Here is a 12,224-nt window from a genome sequence, read left to right on the forward strand (position 1 = left end):
AATTCCAGCAACTACACCAATAACAATGAGAATTTGAATTTGAAATCTTCTTCGACTAAAATATGTTTCCGTTGCTTGTTGAGTTTTGTCTCCAATGTTAACTGGCCTGTCATCTGACCCTGTCTTGAGCAAGGTGGTCCCTAGGTTTCTGCCTCTGCTCTGTGAAGTGAAAGGCACTGAGGTCTCTTGCAGTGTAGTCAGTCTGTCCCAAGGGTGAGGAGGGCTGCTGGTGAACAACAAGAGGAGAGAAAATGGGACAGGGAAGTGGACTCTAAAGTCTGGGGCTGTGAGCTCTGGCATCCTCAAGTTGATCTTTCTCTCTCTTTAGTGCTAACCAACAATAACTCGACTGGTACAGAGGTGTGTGAACTCTGTAACTAGTTTATATAGCAGGGTGCTTATAAATCATTAGGAGAGGGAAGAAAATTCATTGATGCTTTGTAGTTTCTCTTATGTTTGTTGGACAAAGTGACCTCCATTTTGATTCAGACTTCTTTTTTTCCTCTGGCAAATTGAGATTTCTTCCTTTTTTTTTTCTTTTTTTTCATTTATAGATGGGTTAAAACTCTTTGTGGAATTTTATTATTCTGTGCTAGTAGTTTGGGGATGGCTCCAGAGCCAGATGGATGTGGAGCTGACAGAGCATTTTGCCAGAAGCCTTCAAAATAATTGGGGAACTGAGCAGAATTTGCCTTGATATGTGGCAAGTCTTTTACTTGGACTGCACTTTTCCATGGGTTTCTGCTAAGGGAAAAAATAGGGAGAAAAATACTGAAAGACTAGATTAACAAACAAACCTAAAAAAAAAAGCAAAGTTGTTTTCTTTCTATGCATTTCAGATGTATTAAATTGTTTTTCTCAAAATACTTAACATTGAACATTTAGGTCAAACTGATTAAAACATCCCAGGCACTCAGGCACCTTTGGAAATGAGAGAGTGTCAGTAATGCACATCAAACCACAATTTCTTTCAAAGTGTGTCTAACCTATGGTCACAAAAAGCTGACTTCTGCTGACTTAAATAGACATGGACATACAGCTGCAAACGTTTCTCTTCTTTTTTTTTTTTTTTTTTTTTTTTGAATACAGTGGTTTGTTTTCCCTTTGGTGTCCCTGTTTTGCTGGAAGGGCCATGCTAACACTTCAGTCTCTCCCTTCTAGGCAGGGTGGGGACTGGACTTGAGAACTGAGTGATGTTAAGCTCCGAATATCTGCAGACACAGTGTCATGTCCTGATGCTTATCTCTGCAGCTGGATTTCAACATGAGTATTTCCAGCAAGCAGTTCAGTGCTTCAGTGATTTTTATTGAAGTGGGTGTAGCAGCCTTGTGCATGAGCAAGCTCAATTGATATAAACCTCGTGTATGTATCTGTTTATCCTGCCTTTGTGCATTTTATTTTGTATCTAAAAATTGGCCTAACTGTTTGAACCTTTGCATGCAGACGCCTCAGTCTGCACTGCATTAATCAACCAATTTGATTACATTGTCTTGGATTTATATGTGGAAGGGCTTTGTGGCAAGGGCAGGTTTGTGAGGTCTCTCTCCTTATGCATCCCTGCAGTCAACAAATTTATCAGTTCTGTAAGAAGAGCCTGTTTCTAAGGAGGACTCTCTCAGTCCCTTCAAACGTCTGTGAAGCCTGTATGTTTTTCAGACACCGGTATAAATAATGTATCTGCTAGGCCTTTGTAGTCTCATCTTTTGTTTTTGCTTTCTCCCGCCAAGAAGGGATACGTTACAAAGATTTCATATGCTCTTAGACAGCTGTAACCAAACTTTTTGAGTAATATTTTAATTAGTACTTGTATTATAATCAATTACCTTTTTTGCTTATTATCGCGGGTCCTATTAGACTGTGCATCAGTTGTAACGAGGGCGTTATTTGTTGATACTTACCGGAAAAGTGAAAAGCTGGTTGGAACTCTGGAGATGCATCATCTGCTTCTCGTAAAGCTTTTCACAAATATACCTTAGTGTCACAGAAAAATGTAGCTTGGACAGGAGCTCTGGAGGTCGTACAGTCTAACTGTCTACAGGAGGTCCCGTGAGAACAGGTTGCTCAGACTTTGCTCAGTCAGCTTTGGGCTTCTTCAGGGATAGAAACTCCACAACCTCTCTGAGCATCTGTTCCGATATCTGACTACACTCATGGTTTTTCTTACCTAACTGGACTTCAATATTTTGAATTTACTGTTTACTCTCATCCTCCTTCCAATCACTTCTGAGCAGAGCAGAATTCCTCTCCATCCTTTCACCCCCTCACTCTCCCAGAAGGTAGCAGTAGACAGCAACTGGGTCTTTCTGCAGCCTTCTCTTCTCGAGACTAGAAAAACTGAGTTCTTTCAGGCTCTTAATGTAGATCCTGTACTCCAACCCCCAACTTGTTCTGGTGTCGCTCTGCTTAAATATGCAAAGGAGGTAATATCACTGAACAGAATAATCCAATCCAAATATCAAGACAAGATATTGCAGTTAGCATACAGACATGGCTTGGAAATTAGTGTCAAGTAGGTCTTAAGTTTTGAAGATAACGAGTACTAAAAAAGAGATGCATTTAATGTGCAAGGGCATGTAAGGTTACTGCTGGTTAGCACACAACAAGAGTAAGTGCTTATTGCCCTTCATTTGTTGCTGTCCACTTGCCAGCTCATCGCCTTCGTCAGCCTGAGACAGCTCCTTGCAGTGAACTTCTATTGAAAAAAGCCAATTGGACCTTTCTACAAATGTTCTGTGGGATGAAGTTTGCTGTTTGCGCTGGGAAAAGATGCTGCATCTAATGTTACACTCTCCTTCCTTTTGTTGTCTTGCTTTTAATTAGTCTGAGGTTAGGCAAGCTGTTCTAACTTCTGCTGCTTTGGGTTAGGAGGTTTCTTGTGTTTAGGAAAGTGAGGTATCTTTGGAATGTTCTGGGAACCCATCAAGTGGAAAAGAAGAATTTCAGGCCTTGCTTTACTCCTGGAAAATTTTATTCATTCCATTAGTCTTTGCTGGAAAAAAAAATACCTTTCTCTAAACCTTTCTTTAATGATGTTAAATTTTATTTAACATAACATTTCATTTAACATCATTAAAACTTTTGAAAGTTTTAATTTCAGGAATTTACTGTTCATCTGCTTTGAAATGTTATTGGTGTTCCCTGGAAGTTTTTTTCAGTATGCAATCAAATATGTACAGATGGACCCCTGTGGGAAATGGAAACCTCTGAAAAAATAATTACATTGCTATTAAAAATCAGATTTTTTAAAAAAATTCTTATTTAAAATAACTCTGGACTTTAGTCATAATTTTTTGGAGAAGGGCTGAAGTTGAGAACATGATAGCACTTTCACGTGAATGTCAGTCTGCAGCTTGTGTATATTCAGAAAGTCTTTGCTTTCTTGAATTTGCTTTTATTAAGGTGGAGTCAAGTATTGTCATGGTTTCCTGACAAAGTTGACAGTGGTTCTCTTGCTACCAGCTTGGTTTTCCTCTAGGGACAGTGACTTCAGTTTATATAATGTGTGAGCTTCCTTTTTTTTTGCTTTTGAACTGAATCCTACCCAAGTTTGTTTCCTCGGGCAGTGCTGCTGCTGGGGAGATGTTGCTGGAGTAGCTGTCTGTCCACATCTTGCCTTGCTGTCAAGGGGCTGCTCTCCAACAGCACGGCCATGTCAAGACCCTTGCAGCCTGCGGGAGAAATGCCCCTGGCATCAGCCTCAGGATGCTTAAGTGGGACATGTGCAAGACAAATATATGTCCTGTAGCCCACAGTATTTACAAAGCACGTGTGTGGTGTTATTTTCTTTTTTGTTTTGTTTTGTTCTGTTCTACTTTGGCTTCTAGAAATGATTGTAGCTTGGTGCCTCAGTCCTGCAGAACCTGTTTCCAAAGCAAGAGTGCTTGAGATCTTTTCTAGCTTTAAATCAAGAAATCGATGGAAATGGAAAGCCATAACAGAGCTCGGCAGTGGTGCATAGCCATGCTAATGTATGAAGCAAAGAAGGGAGGAGGCAGTTATCTGCTATCACTGTCTAAAGAAACTAAAAAAAAAGTAAATCAGGAAGTAATTAATTTTGCTTTCATAACTCTAATAACTGCTTGTATTGAAACATGAAAACAGCTGCATTTTAGTTTTAATAGACTGCCTCTCATCTTTTTCCATTATAATCAAGTTAATATCTTGATGTCTTATTCCATACAGGGCTTCTTTACTTCTTCCAGAAATAATCAAACGTTGTATTCTGCACTAAATGAAGAAAAAGTGGTCCTGTTCCTGCATTTGCTAGGCACAGACACAAATGGGCATGCTCATCGGCCAAACTCAAGGTAGTTTGAGAGACTAAGTATATAGCTTTCCTCTTAGTGTTGAGTGCATACCCTTAACTTTTTTTTTTGCCTTTTTTTTCCCCTAAACTGTTTTCCTTAACAGTAGTACTTACCAAGACAAAAACATGACTTGTCTTGATGAGTTTCTGTATTAGGCCACGTAAGTCATTATGACTACTGATGCTCTTAATTTTGGGGGGGAGGTTGCTGTTTTAAGATCTTCATATAAGAAGTGACAAACGTTACTGTTTTCCTTTGCACTTTGTAATGCTCCTTCAGTCAGATCTGATTTTTAGCAGTAAAGGTATATGTGCATTACAGTTTTAAATGTAAAAGTGGAAGCAGTTCTTGAATCCCATCTATCAAAAAGAGTAAGGTTGAATTTACTGAAAACAAAAAGTATAGAAATAATAATGCAGCCCTGTTTTAGCTTTACTAGGAGACTAGGGAAAAAAAAAAGTTTAGATTTAAGAGCTTAAATTTAAATTTGAGAGCTTTCCTTTCACTTCTTCAAATGCTCTGAATGTGGAATTACGTATTTTTCTCTTGCATGCTTCAAAATCCCTGCTCTGATTTCTTATACCACTGCAAAGTTTGAGCTTTCTGTGTGTCTCACATATGTCTCATTTTTACATTAGTATTTTAAAGGTGCATTTTAAAATCAACTTTGGCTGCACACAGAAAGCTTGTTTGGTTGCAAGTTATCACTTTTTTTTTTAACATAGAAATTTTGGGGTCAGTGTCTGGCCCACAAAAGGCTCTGTCCTGACCTGTGAAATATTTCAAACCAGTCCTTGGTTTGTAAATTCTTTATCTGATAGTCAATTACCAGCTTCAAATAACTTTCAAAACTTAAAATTTTGAGTTTCTGCTTCCCGGAATTCCTTTAAGTTTTGGCATTCACCTTCAATTGCCTAATTGTTATGAGTGATTAAATTATAGTCTGCAATCAATGACTGATGAGAAGCAGAAGTGAAAAGCCCTCTGAAAATGTAGTTTTGGGAGCCTTAAAACTGCCCTGTGATGAAGTAGCATCTCCTCCAAGGATTGGAGAAGGAAATGTTTCGGCTCCAGGATGCCTTTTTGTTAGCTTAAGGTTCTGTAAAGGGCCATGTTGTCCATTATCATAGGACTAGATATGGTTAACTCACTGTCCAAGAGCCACCTTGATTCTAATATTGTTTTTCTGCTTTTATTCTTTTTTACAGGGAATACAAGGAAAATATTAAAAAAGTTGATGAAGGTGTAAAGGAAATTGCTTCAATGCTTGAAAATTTTTATGGAAATGATGGAAAAACTGCATTCATCTTAACTTCTGACCACGGAATGACAGATTGGGGTGAGCCTTTAAATGTTGATAGTGAAACTTATTGGTGAATACCTGGAATGGGATTAGAGGTCTGTTCCTGTGGAAGGTTTAAAGCCTTTACTTTGATTTAAGCCGTTTGCTTTGATTTAACATTTATGAAGCCTACGTGAATTAGGAAAGAAATAACAGGGTGCAGGGGACCTCAAAGCCCTTTGAAAACAGAGATTGATGCCTGGGCTGCAGAACGAGTTAATAGGGTAGAGCTCAACTCATTCAACAGCTGCTAGTGGGTGAGTCAGAGCCAAGAGAAGGGGGAGAAAAACCCCTAAATACCGCTTTTATCAGAAGGAAACTAGCCTGGGCAAGAGGTGCTTGCCTTATTTGGCTGCTAACAGCAACTCTGGGCTGGTTCAGGACCACATGGGACAGAAACACCCCTTTGTTGCTCTGGAGTGCCTGGGAGAGGCGGAGGGAGTCCTAGAGGTGGAGAGAAACTGTGCGTCTTTTCACTTATTTTGGTCCTTAGGTCCAGGAGGAAGGATGGGGCTGCCACAAGGCCTTTGCACAGGAGGCTGGAACCAGCAAGTAGGTGGAGGGACTGAAAGCAGCAGGAGGGGAGTGAGGCAGGTGCCTGGCCGGGCTGGTACCCGCAGGGGGCACCTGTGGAGGGCACGACCACGGTGGGCCATGACTGGAGGCAGCTTTGGCATCACGACGTTGGGGCAGACTAGGGAGAGCTTATTGTGGTGAACTTGTTTAGACAAACTTCCCCTCTGCCCTAAGATTTTTAAGAACATTCTTGTCCTTTCTTGCAGCTGATTAATGTGGGGAGTGAGGAGGGAGGGAGAGAAGTCTCCTGTAATACCATAAACACAAGGATACTATTTGGGATACCAATTAACCTTTAATTTTCAATTAAGTTTTAGCAGGATTAAATTACTCTTTTATACTGCTTTCATATTGGAGGGAAAAGTGCTTACTATGGTGTTCTTTGAGCAGCTCAGATTTTCCCCTTAAAATACTCTTGCTAGCCTTTAAAGACATTATTAGTGGCTGTGCCTAAGGGGCAAGTTCATTTGTAAAACCTCAACTGCCTATCTTTGTAAACATTAATAAAACAGTAATTCTGCTACATTTCAAACAATAAAAAGGAAAAGATATTTTAACAGTCCAATGAGGCAGCAGTAGTGCTGTCACAGAAACTACAAAGTAACTGTAGCCTTTTTTACTGGTAAGCAGAGATTAGGGAGGGCTGTGGTGCGATTTTCAGGTTTTTAAGGGAATGTAAGTGGAAAATCCCTAAATCTTTTAGTGGAAAATTAAAAAAAAAAAAAAAAAAAAAACCCCGCAGCCATACAAATAAAAAAACCTCCAAAGTCAATACCCCAGCTTTGGAAGAGAAATGTCAATTAAAAATAATATAAATGAAAATACACTTGCTTTGAACAGCAAGTACCAAATGCAGCAAGTTCCTGTTGCAAGCGGTCACTGTGATTCTGTGAAAGAAAGCTTATGCATCAGTCACAAATCTCATCTCAGTCTCATCAAATCTCATCTATCCCTCTCCCTACCCCTGCAAATACATAAATAAATAAAAGGAGGGGGGGAAAAAGATGAAACAGTTTGGCAGCCTCACCTGCTTCTGACTTTGGAGGTGAAGTAGTATGGCAATCTCTGAATATAGAAAAACTTGGAAGTAAAGCAAAATAAATGGATAAATGGCCAGATACAGCATTTGATAATTCTGAGTTGCAAAAAAATACTCCAGGGAGTAGTAAACCATGACAATTTTGGTGTCTGGCTCTTGTAGAAAAAAATATATGCTTGGTGTACTTGTAGCTAGTAATTTTTATACTTTTGAACCAGGGATGCTTTGGGAGTACTCATGGCAAAGCTCAAGGTCACACATTTTCTGTGCTATCCTAAACTTTTCATGTGGATGGGATGTAGATTTGTTCTATTATCAGAGATGAGAAAAGTATTCATTTACTTATTCAAAATTGGCATAATTACTATCAGCTTACTTGCAATTTGAGTATTATTTAGTCCATTTGAATCCATTTGAGCCATGAGTCCATTTGAGTATTATTTAGAGCTACCACCTTTAATAAAAGATTTTAATTCCAACACACATACATGCATTTCTGCTTTATTTCAAGTTATCAGTTCATATTTCTTTCCCATGTGCTCAGAGGGGCGTCAGGAGGTCCAGTCCCTTGTTCTCCAAGGGGGGTCCACCTGTGAGGACGGGCTGGGTTACCCACTCGGGCCTTGGAAACCTCCACGGCTGGAGCCCGCGCAGCCTCTCGGGGCGGCCTGCTCCCCTGCTGGCTCTCCTCGTGGGATGGAAAGTTCTTCTCATTCTCCCTTGCTTCAAACTGTGATCTCCCCACCCTTGCACAACACACCTCAGTGAAAGCCCAAGGCCACTGTCTTGCCAGCTGTGCCCGTAGGTGCGTGCAGGCTGCTCGTAGGCCTCCCCAAAGCTGTCTCTGCCCCAGGCTGTGGCAGCCTTGGACCCTCGGCCTCCCCTCGCAGGAGCTTGGGGCACTCGCTCATCTTGCTACAGGCCGTGTCACAAGCGCCGTAGAGAGGGGGTAACCTTTCCCTTGAGCTCTCGTGTGTGCTAGTGCAGACCATACTGCTGTTGGCCCTCTCTGCTGCCAGGACGTGCTGCTGGCTCCTGGCCAGCTCGTGTCTGCCACGGCCCTCAGCTCCTTTTCACAGGCTTGTGTCTTTGTATACGTACATACATACATTTGTGTGTGTGTGTGTGTGGGTATGTATGCACATATGCATACTTAGAGAGTATTCAAATAACTGCGTGGACCAGAATCTGCTTTCTAGTTAGCATGTAGGTTAGTGTCAGTAGGTGAACACTGATCAGCTTTGCTGTCAGTACATCCATCTAGAAGAGCAGCTAGGGAAAACGTAGTAAAAGGTATCCCTAGGCATTCTTCTGGTGAGCTGGAGCCTTTGGACAGGGAAGAAAAGATGGTAAGGCTGATCTCTCAGGCTTTGAGAGCTTCTGCTCTGTCATAGTTTTCTCTGTCACTCCCTTTCCGTTTAAAGAAGTAGCAGCCTGATTTTCTGCCAGGAGAGTTAATGACATCAAAATTGACTTCAGTGAGTACAAGAGCAAACCCAAAGGAGACACGCAAGACCTCAGCCAGCAAGCTGAAGGCTAGCTCAGTAGCCTTTTAATTAGAACCATAGCGTCAGCAACTGCTGCCTTTTTTTCAGTGATTATTTCCAGATAGGGAGGACACCAGGTTTTAAAAACGAAAAGGCTCTGAGGGAAGTGAGCATATCTAAACCTGGCACAACCCAGGAACTTGTGGTTGTCCACAAGGCAAGGAACTCCTTTGCCTTCCTGGCGTGCGATTTTGCTTTAAGCTAATTGCAACAGCAGTTGCTTTCCGGCGTCAGTGGTCCCACGTTAGGCTTCTGTTGGTATGAGCTTACCAAAAATGACACTTTCCTCCTGTCATGGAAAGAAATAGCTGGAATAGGACAGGGGAAGCACTTTCCTTGGAAATAAAAAATTCTTCATCGGTTTGTTTCCCAGTCTCCACAAGTGGAAAGTTGTTGCTACTTTTGAGGCCAGAGAATGCCTTACTAAGGGATTCTTCTGGATTCTCTTATCAGGCCCAGGTCTGTCTGTTCTTAAGCTTAGGGCTGTTTAAAATGAAGCCAAACTGACTTCTTTTCTGCCATAGCAATCATTCCACATTCAGTGTCAGCACTATTCCCAGTGTTGTCTGATTCTGTAAAATAAATACATATACAGGAGTGGATGCATATATATACACACACAAACATAGAGGTAGAGTTTATGTCTATACACCTAAAATATATAATCCTGTAAAGTGTGGAGTGACGGGCATAGAGTTTGTATGAGAATCTCCTTCCTTCCAGGACTGGCTTCTGTCACTGCTGTGGTACCTCAGGCACTGAGCTGAGGGATCGACAGATCCTTCAAGCTTGTGTGGCTTCTGCTTCAGTGCGGCTTCTGCTTCAGTGCAGCTGCTGCTGAGACGTCGTATTTATTATTAAAGCTTTCTCCTTTTGGCAGCTGATACATTAATTTCGAGGAAACTGATTTCCTCAGGGAGGGAAGCCATGTATTATCAATTTTTAAGGAGTGTACTACTGGGCTTTAAAATGGTAAAGAATAACTTGCATCAACAGGAAAGCATGGCTGGCATTATACACATTGTCTCTTGTTTTCAAAGTAGAGGTTTAATCCTTATCTAAGTGCCAAAGAGGTGAGTTTTGTGTAATTTTAGGCACGTGCTTGATTTTGCACAGATGAATTATGTCTGGTTTCCATGGAACACTCAAGGTAGTCATGCACAGGTTTCTTGAGCAGTGGACACCTGTCTGCCTTTCCAATACTTCTGTCTTGATTTCTGTTTCTGTATTTTACAATTGAAGGGAAAAAATATTAAAACACCATGTATGTTTTTATAGACTTTATTTGTGTAAATAGCAGCAATTTCCATCCTATATCTTGGGTTCATCCTTAAGCAGTAGAAAATAAGGTGTGAAGCTAGAGCAGTTTGTCTGTAGTAGAAACTTAGATGTATGTATTTTTTAAAAAAACATAGTGCATCTTGAATTCTGTTTACACTACTTTTGATTTTGTGCACCTTAGGATCCCATGGAGCTGGCCATCCCTCAGAGACCTTAACACCTCTAATTGCTTGGGGTGCTGGAGTGAATTATCCACAGAGGGTTGCATCCCAGTTCTTTGAAGACAGTTTTTTGAAAGGTATGTAAAATGAAAAACTCTAAGTGCAAAATTTTGGTTGAAGGACTATGTTTAACTATTATACCTGCTTGGCTCCGCTGAGTGACTTCTCTCCATTTAGGGCCATGTGTCTTGCTTTGTGCAGTGTGGAAGGAGAAGGTGACAGGGCGTAAGTGTGGAGGATGTTGCAAACTTGTGTAGGTAATATCAGAGTAATGTTTTCTTTTCTAATTGTTGAACTGAGGCTCTTTCTCTCTTTGGATACAGAATATTCTGCGCGCTCCTTGTTCTAGGGAGGCTTAGTTCTTAGGTAGCCTTCTAGAGGTTAAAAGCTATTTGTACAGAAACATGAAACTTGGCATGTCCTAAGACCCTTTTCCAGTTTAACAGTAGAGCCCGGGGAACTTGCCAGGGGCTGTCTTATCTCATGTTAATCCTTGCGGCTCTTGTGGAAATGTAAACAGTTTTTCTCAGTAAAAAGTGTCATCATTCTTCTCTGTTATTTTTCCTTCCTGTAGTTTATTTAAGGGGAGTAGACATCACTTTTTTTTTCTTCTTTTTAACCTATTTAATATTTCAAACATAATAAATAGTGGCTTATTGGAATATTTCTGGGAGTCTAACAATGCATGTGGAAAAACTGTGTAAGCCCTTCCTTTTACATATGCTCTGTTTTTGGAGCCTGCTTTGCTTCTTAACGTTGAATCTCTTAGGTTATTACTCAGGATCAAGGAGGTAATGGTTTTCTGTTTTATTGAATTGTTTTTCAAGCTACATTAGAGGAGAGAAAACAGGCAGAAATGTGTTCAGCCTTGAGGTTTTAACTCTACCCTGCTCTTGAAGATTCATGGTACCTAAGATTATATAAACATGACTTCTCAGATCTAGATTGTGCTAATGTGTCACTTTCTGTGGTCACTGGCTGGTATAAAATTACAGCATCTCTAATAGATCTGAAAATAAGTTGTGGAACAATGGAAAATAGAGTGGAAATGATTGATTTTGATACGTACTTATGACGGATCATCTGCTAATATCTTTAAGTGTCAGTCCATAATAGCGCTGATTTTTCACAGCTGTTGTAGTTCTTACCATTTTCAGTGGTTGTGGTACAGACCTCTGCATCTGGTTGCAAGTAATGATGCAAATGCTGTGGATGCATTTGGAAAGGATGAAATAAGTCTTGAGCTGACATCCAGGCACGCAATGGAGGATTTTTAGCTGTAACCTGTTAGAAAATGCTTGCCCTCCTAAAGGAGGGAATGTCTGCACTGTGTTGTGTCCCCCTGGGTAGTCTTGCACTGATTTAAAACAAACAAACAAAACCCACAATTCCCCTTCCTTTCTTCTGGGCTTACTCTGCAGTCTTCCATCTGAAAAGCATGGTGTAAGTCTGCTTAGAAGCTCTGTTTACAGCTTTTTAATTGCTGGGAATAATCTAGAGAATATCTTCTGGAGGCTGAGTGCTCCCTCTCTGCAGCAGCCCATTGCAGCTCCCTATAGGCTCTGTGGCTTGAAAACAAAGTGGTTGCTGAAATGGAACTTGGCACTTTTGCAGGTCAGTACAGAGAGCAGCTCCTACGCTAAGTTACAACCTCCCGGATGTTTTCATAAAGCTGAGAAACGAGAGAAAAGATGTTTGTAAGAAGTCTCTGCAAAGTTCACTGTGTTTGCCTTTTCAGCTCCTTGCAGAAGCAGCTGGAACTGTGCGTAGGCTGGGATTGCTGTAGGTGCCCAATTTGCATCTGGCACAGCATGCATCAGCATTCCCAGTTCTTGCACCCACTGGCAATCCTTCCTAATTTCTCCGAGTTAGGAGCTTATGGAAACAGCACAATATTTGTAGAGCTGACCA

The 12,224-nt window shown here is 40.9% G+C and overlaps 1 protein-coding gene across 1 annotated transcript in view; it reads left to right on the plus strand.

The window, feature by feature from the left end:
- Window positions 1–12,224, plus strand: part of PIGN (phosphatidylinositol glycan anchor biosynthesis class N) — an 85,820-nt gene that overhangs the window by 11,394 nt on the left and 62,202 nt on the right. Inside the window, exons 5-7 of the mRNA XM_088521339.1 lie at window positions 4,183–4,307; window positions 5,516–5,646; window positions 10,274–10,390. Of these exons, the coding sequence (XP_088377465.1) occupies window positions 4,183–4,307; window positions 5,516–5,646; window positions 10,274–10,390 (373 nt within the window). The remainder of the gene's footprint in view (window positions 1–4,182; window positions 4,308–5,515; window positions 5,647–10,273; window positions 10,391–12,224) is intronic.

Source organism: Tinamus guttatus, unplaced genomic scaffold (genome assembly GCF_059628265.1).
Source record: "Tinamus guttatus ecotype Peru unplaced genomic scaffold, ASM5962826v1 Tinamus_guttatus_pri_ptg000117l, whole genome shotgun sequence".
NCBI lineage: Eukaryota > Metazoa > Chordata > Aves > Tinamiformes > Tinamidae > Tinamus > Tinamus guttatus.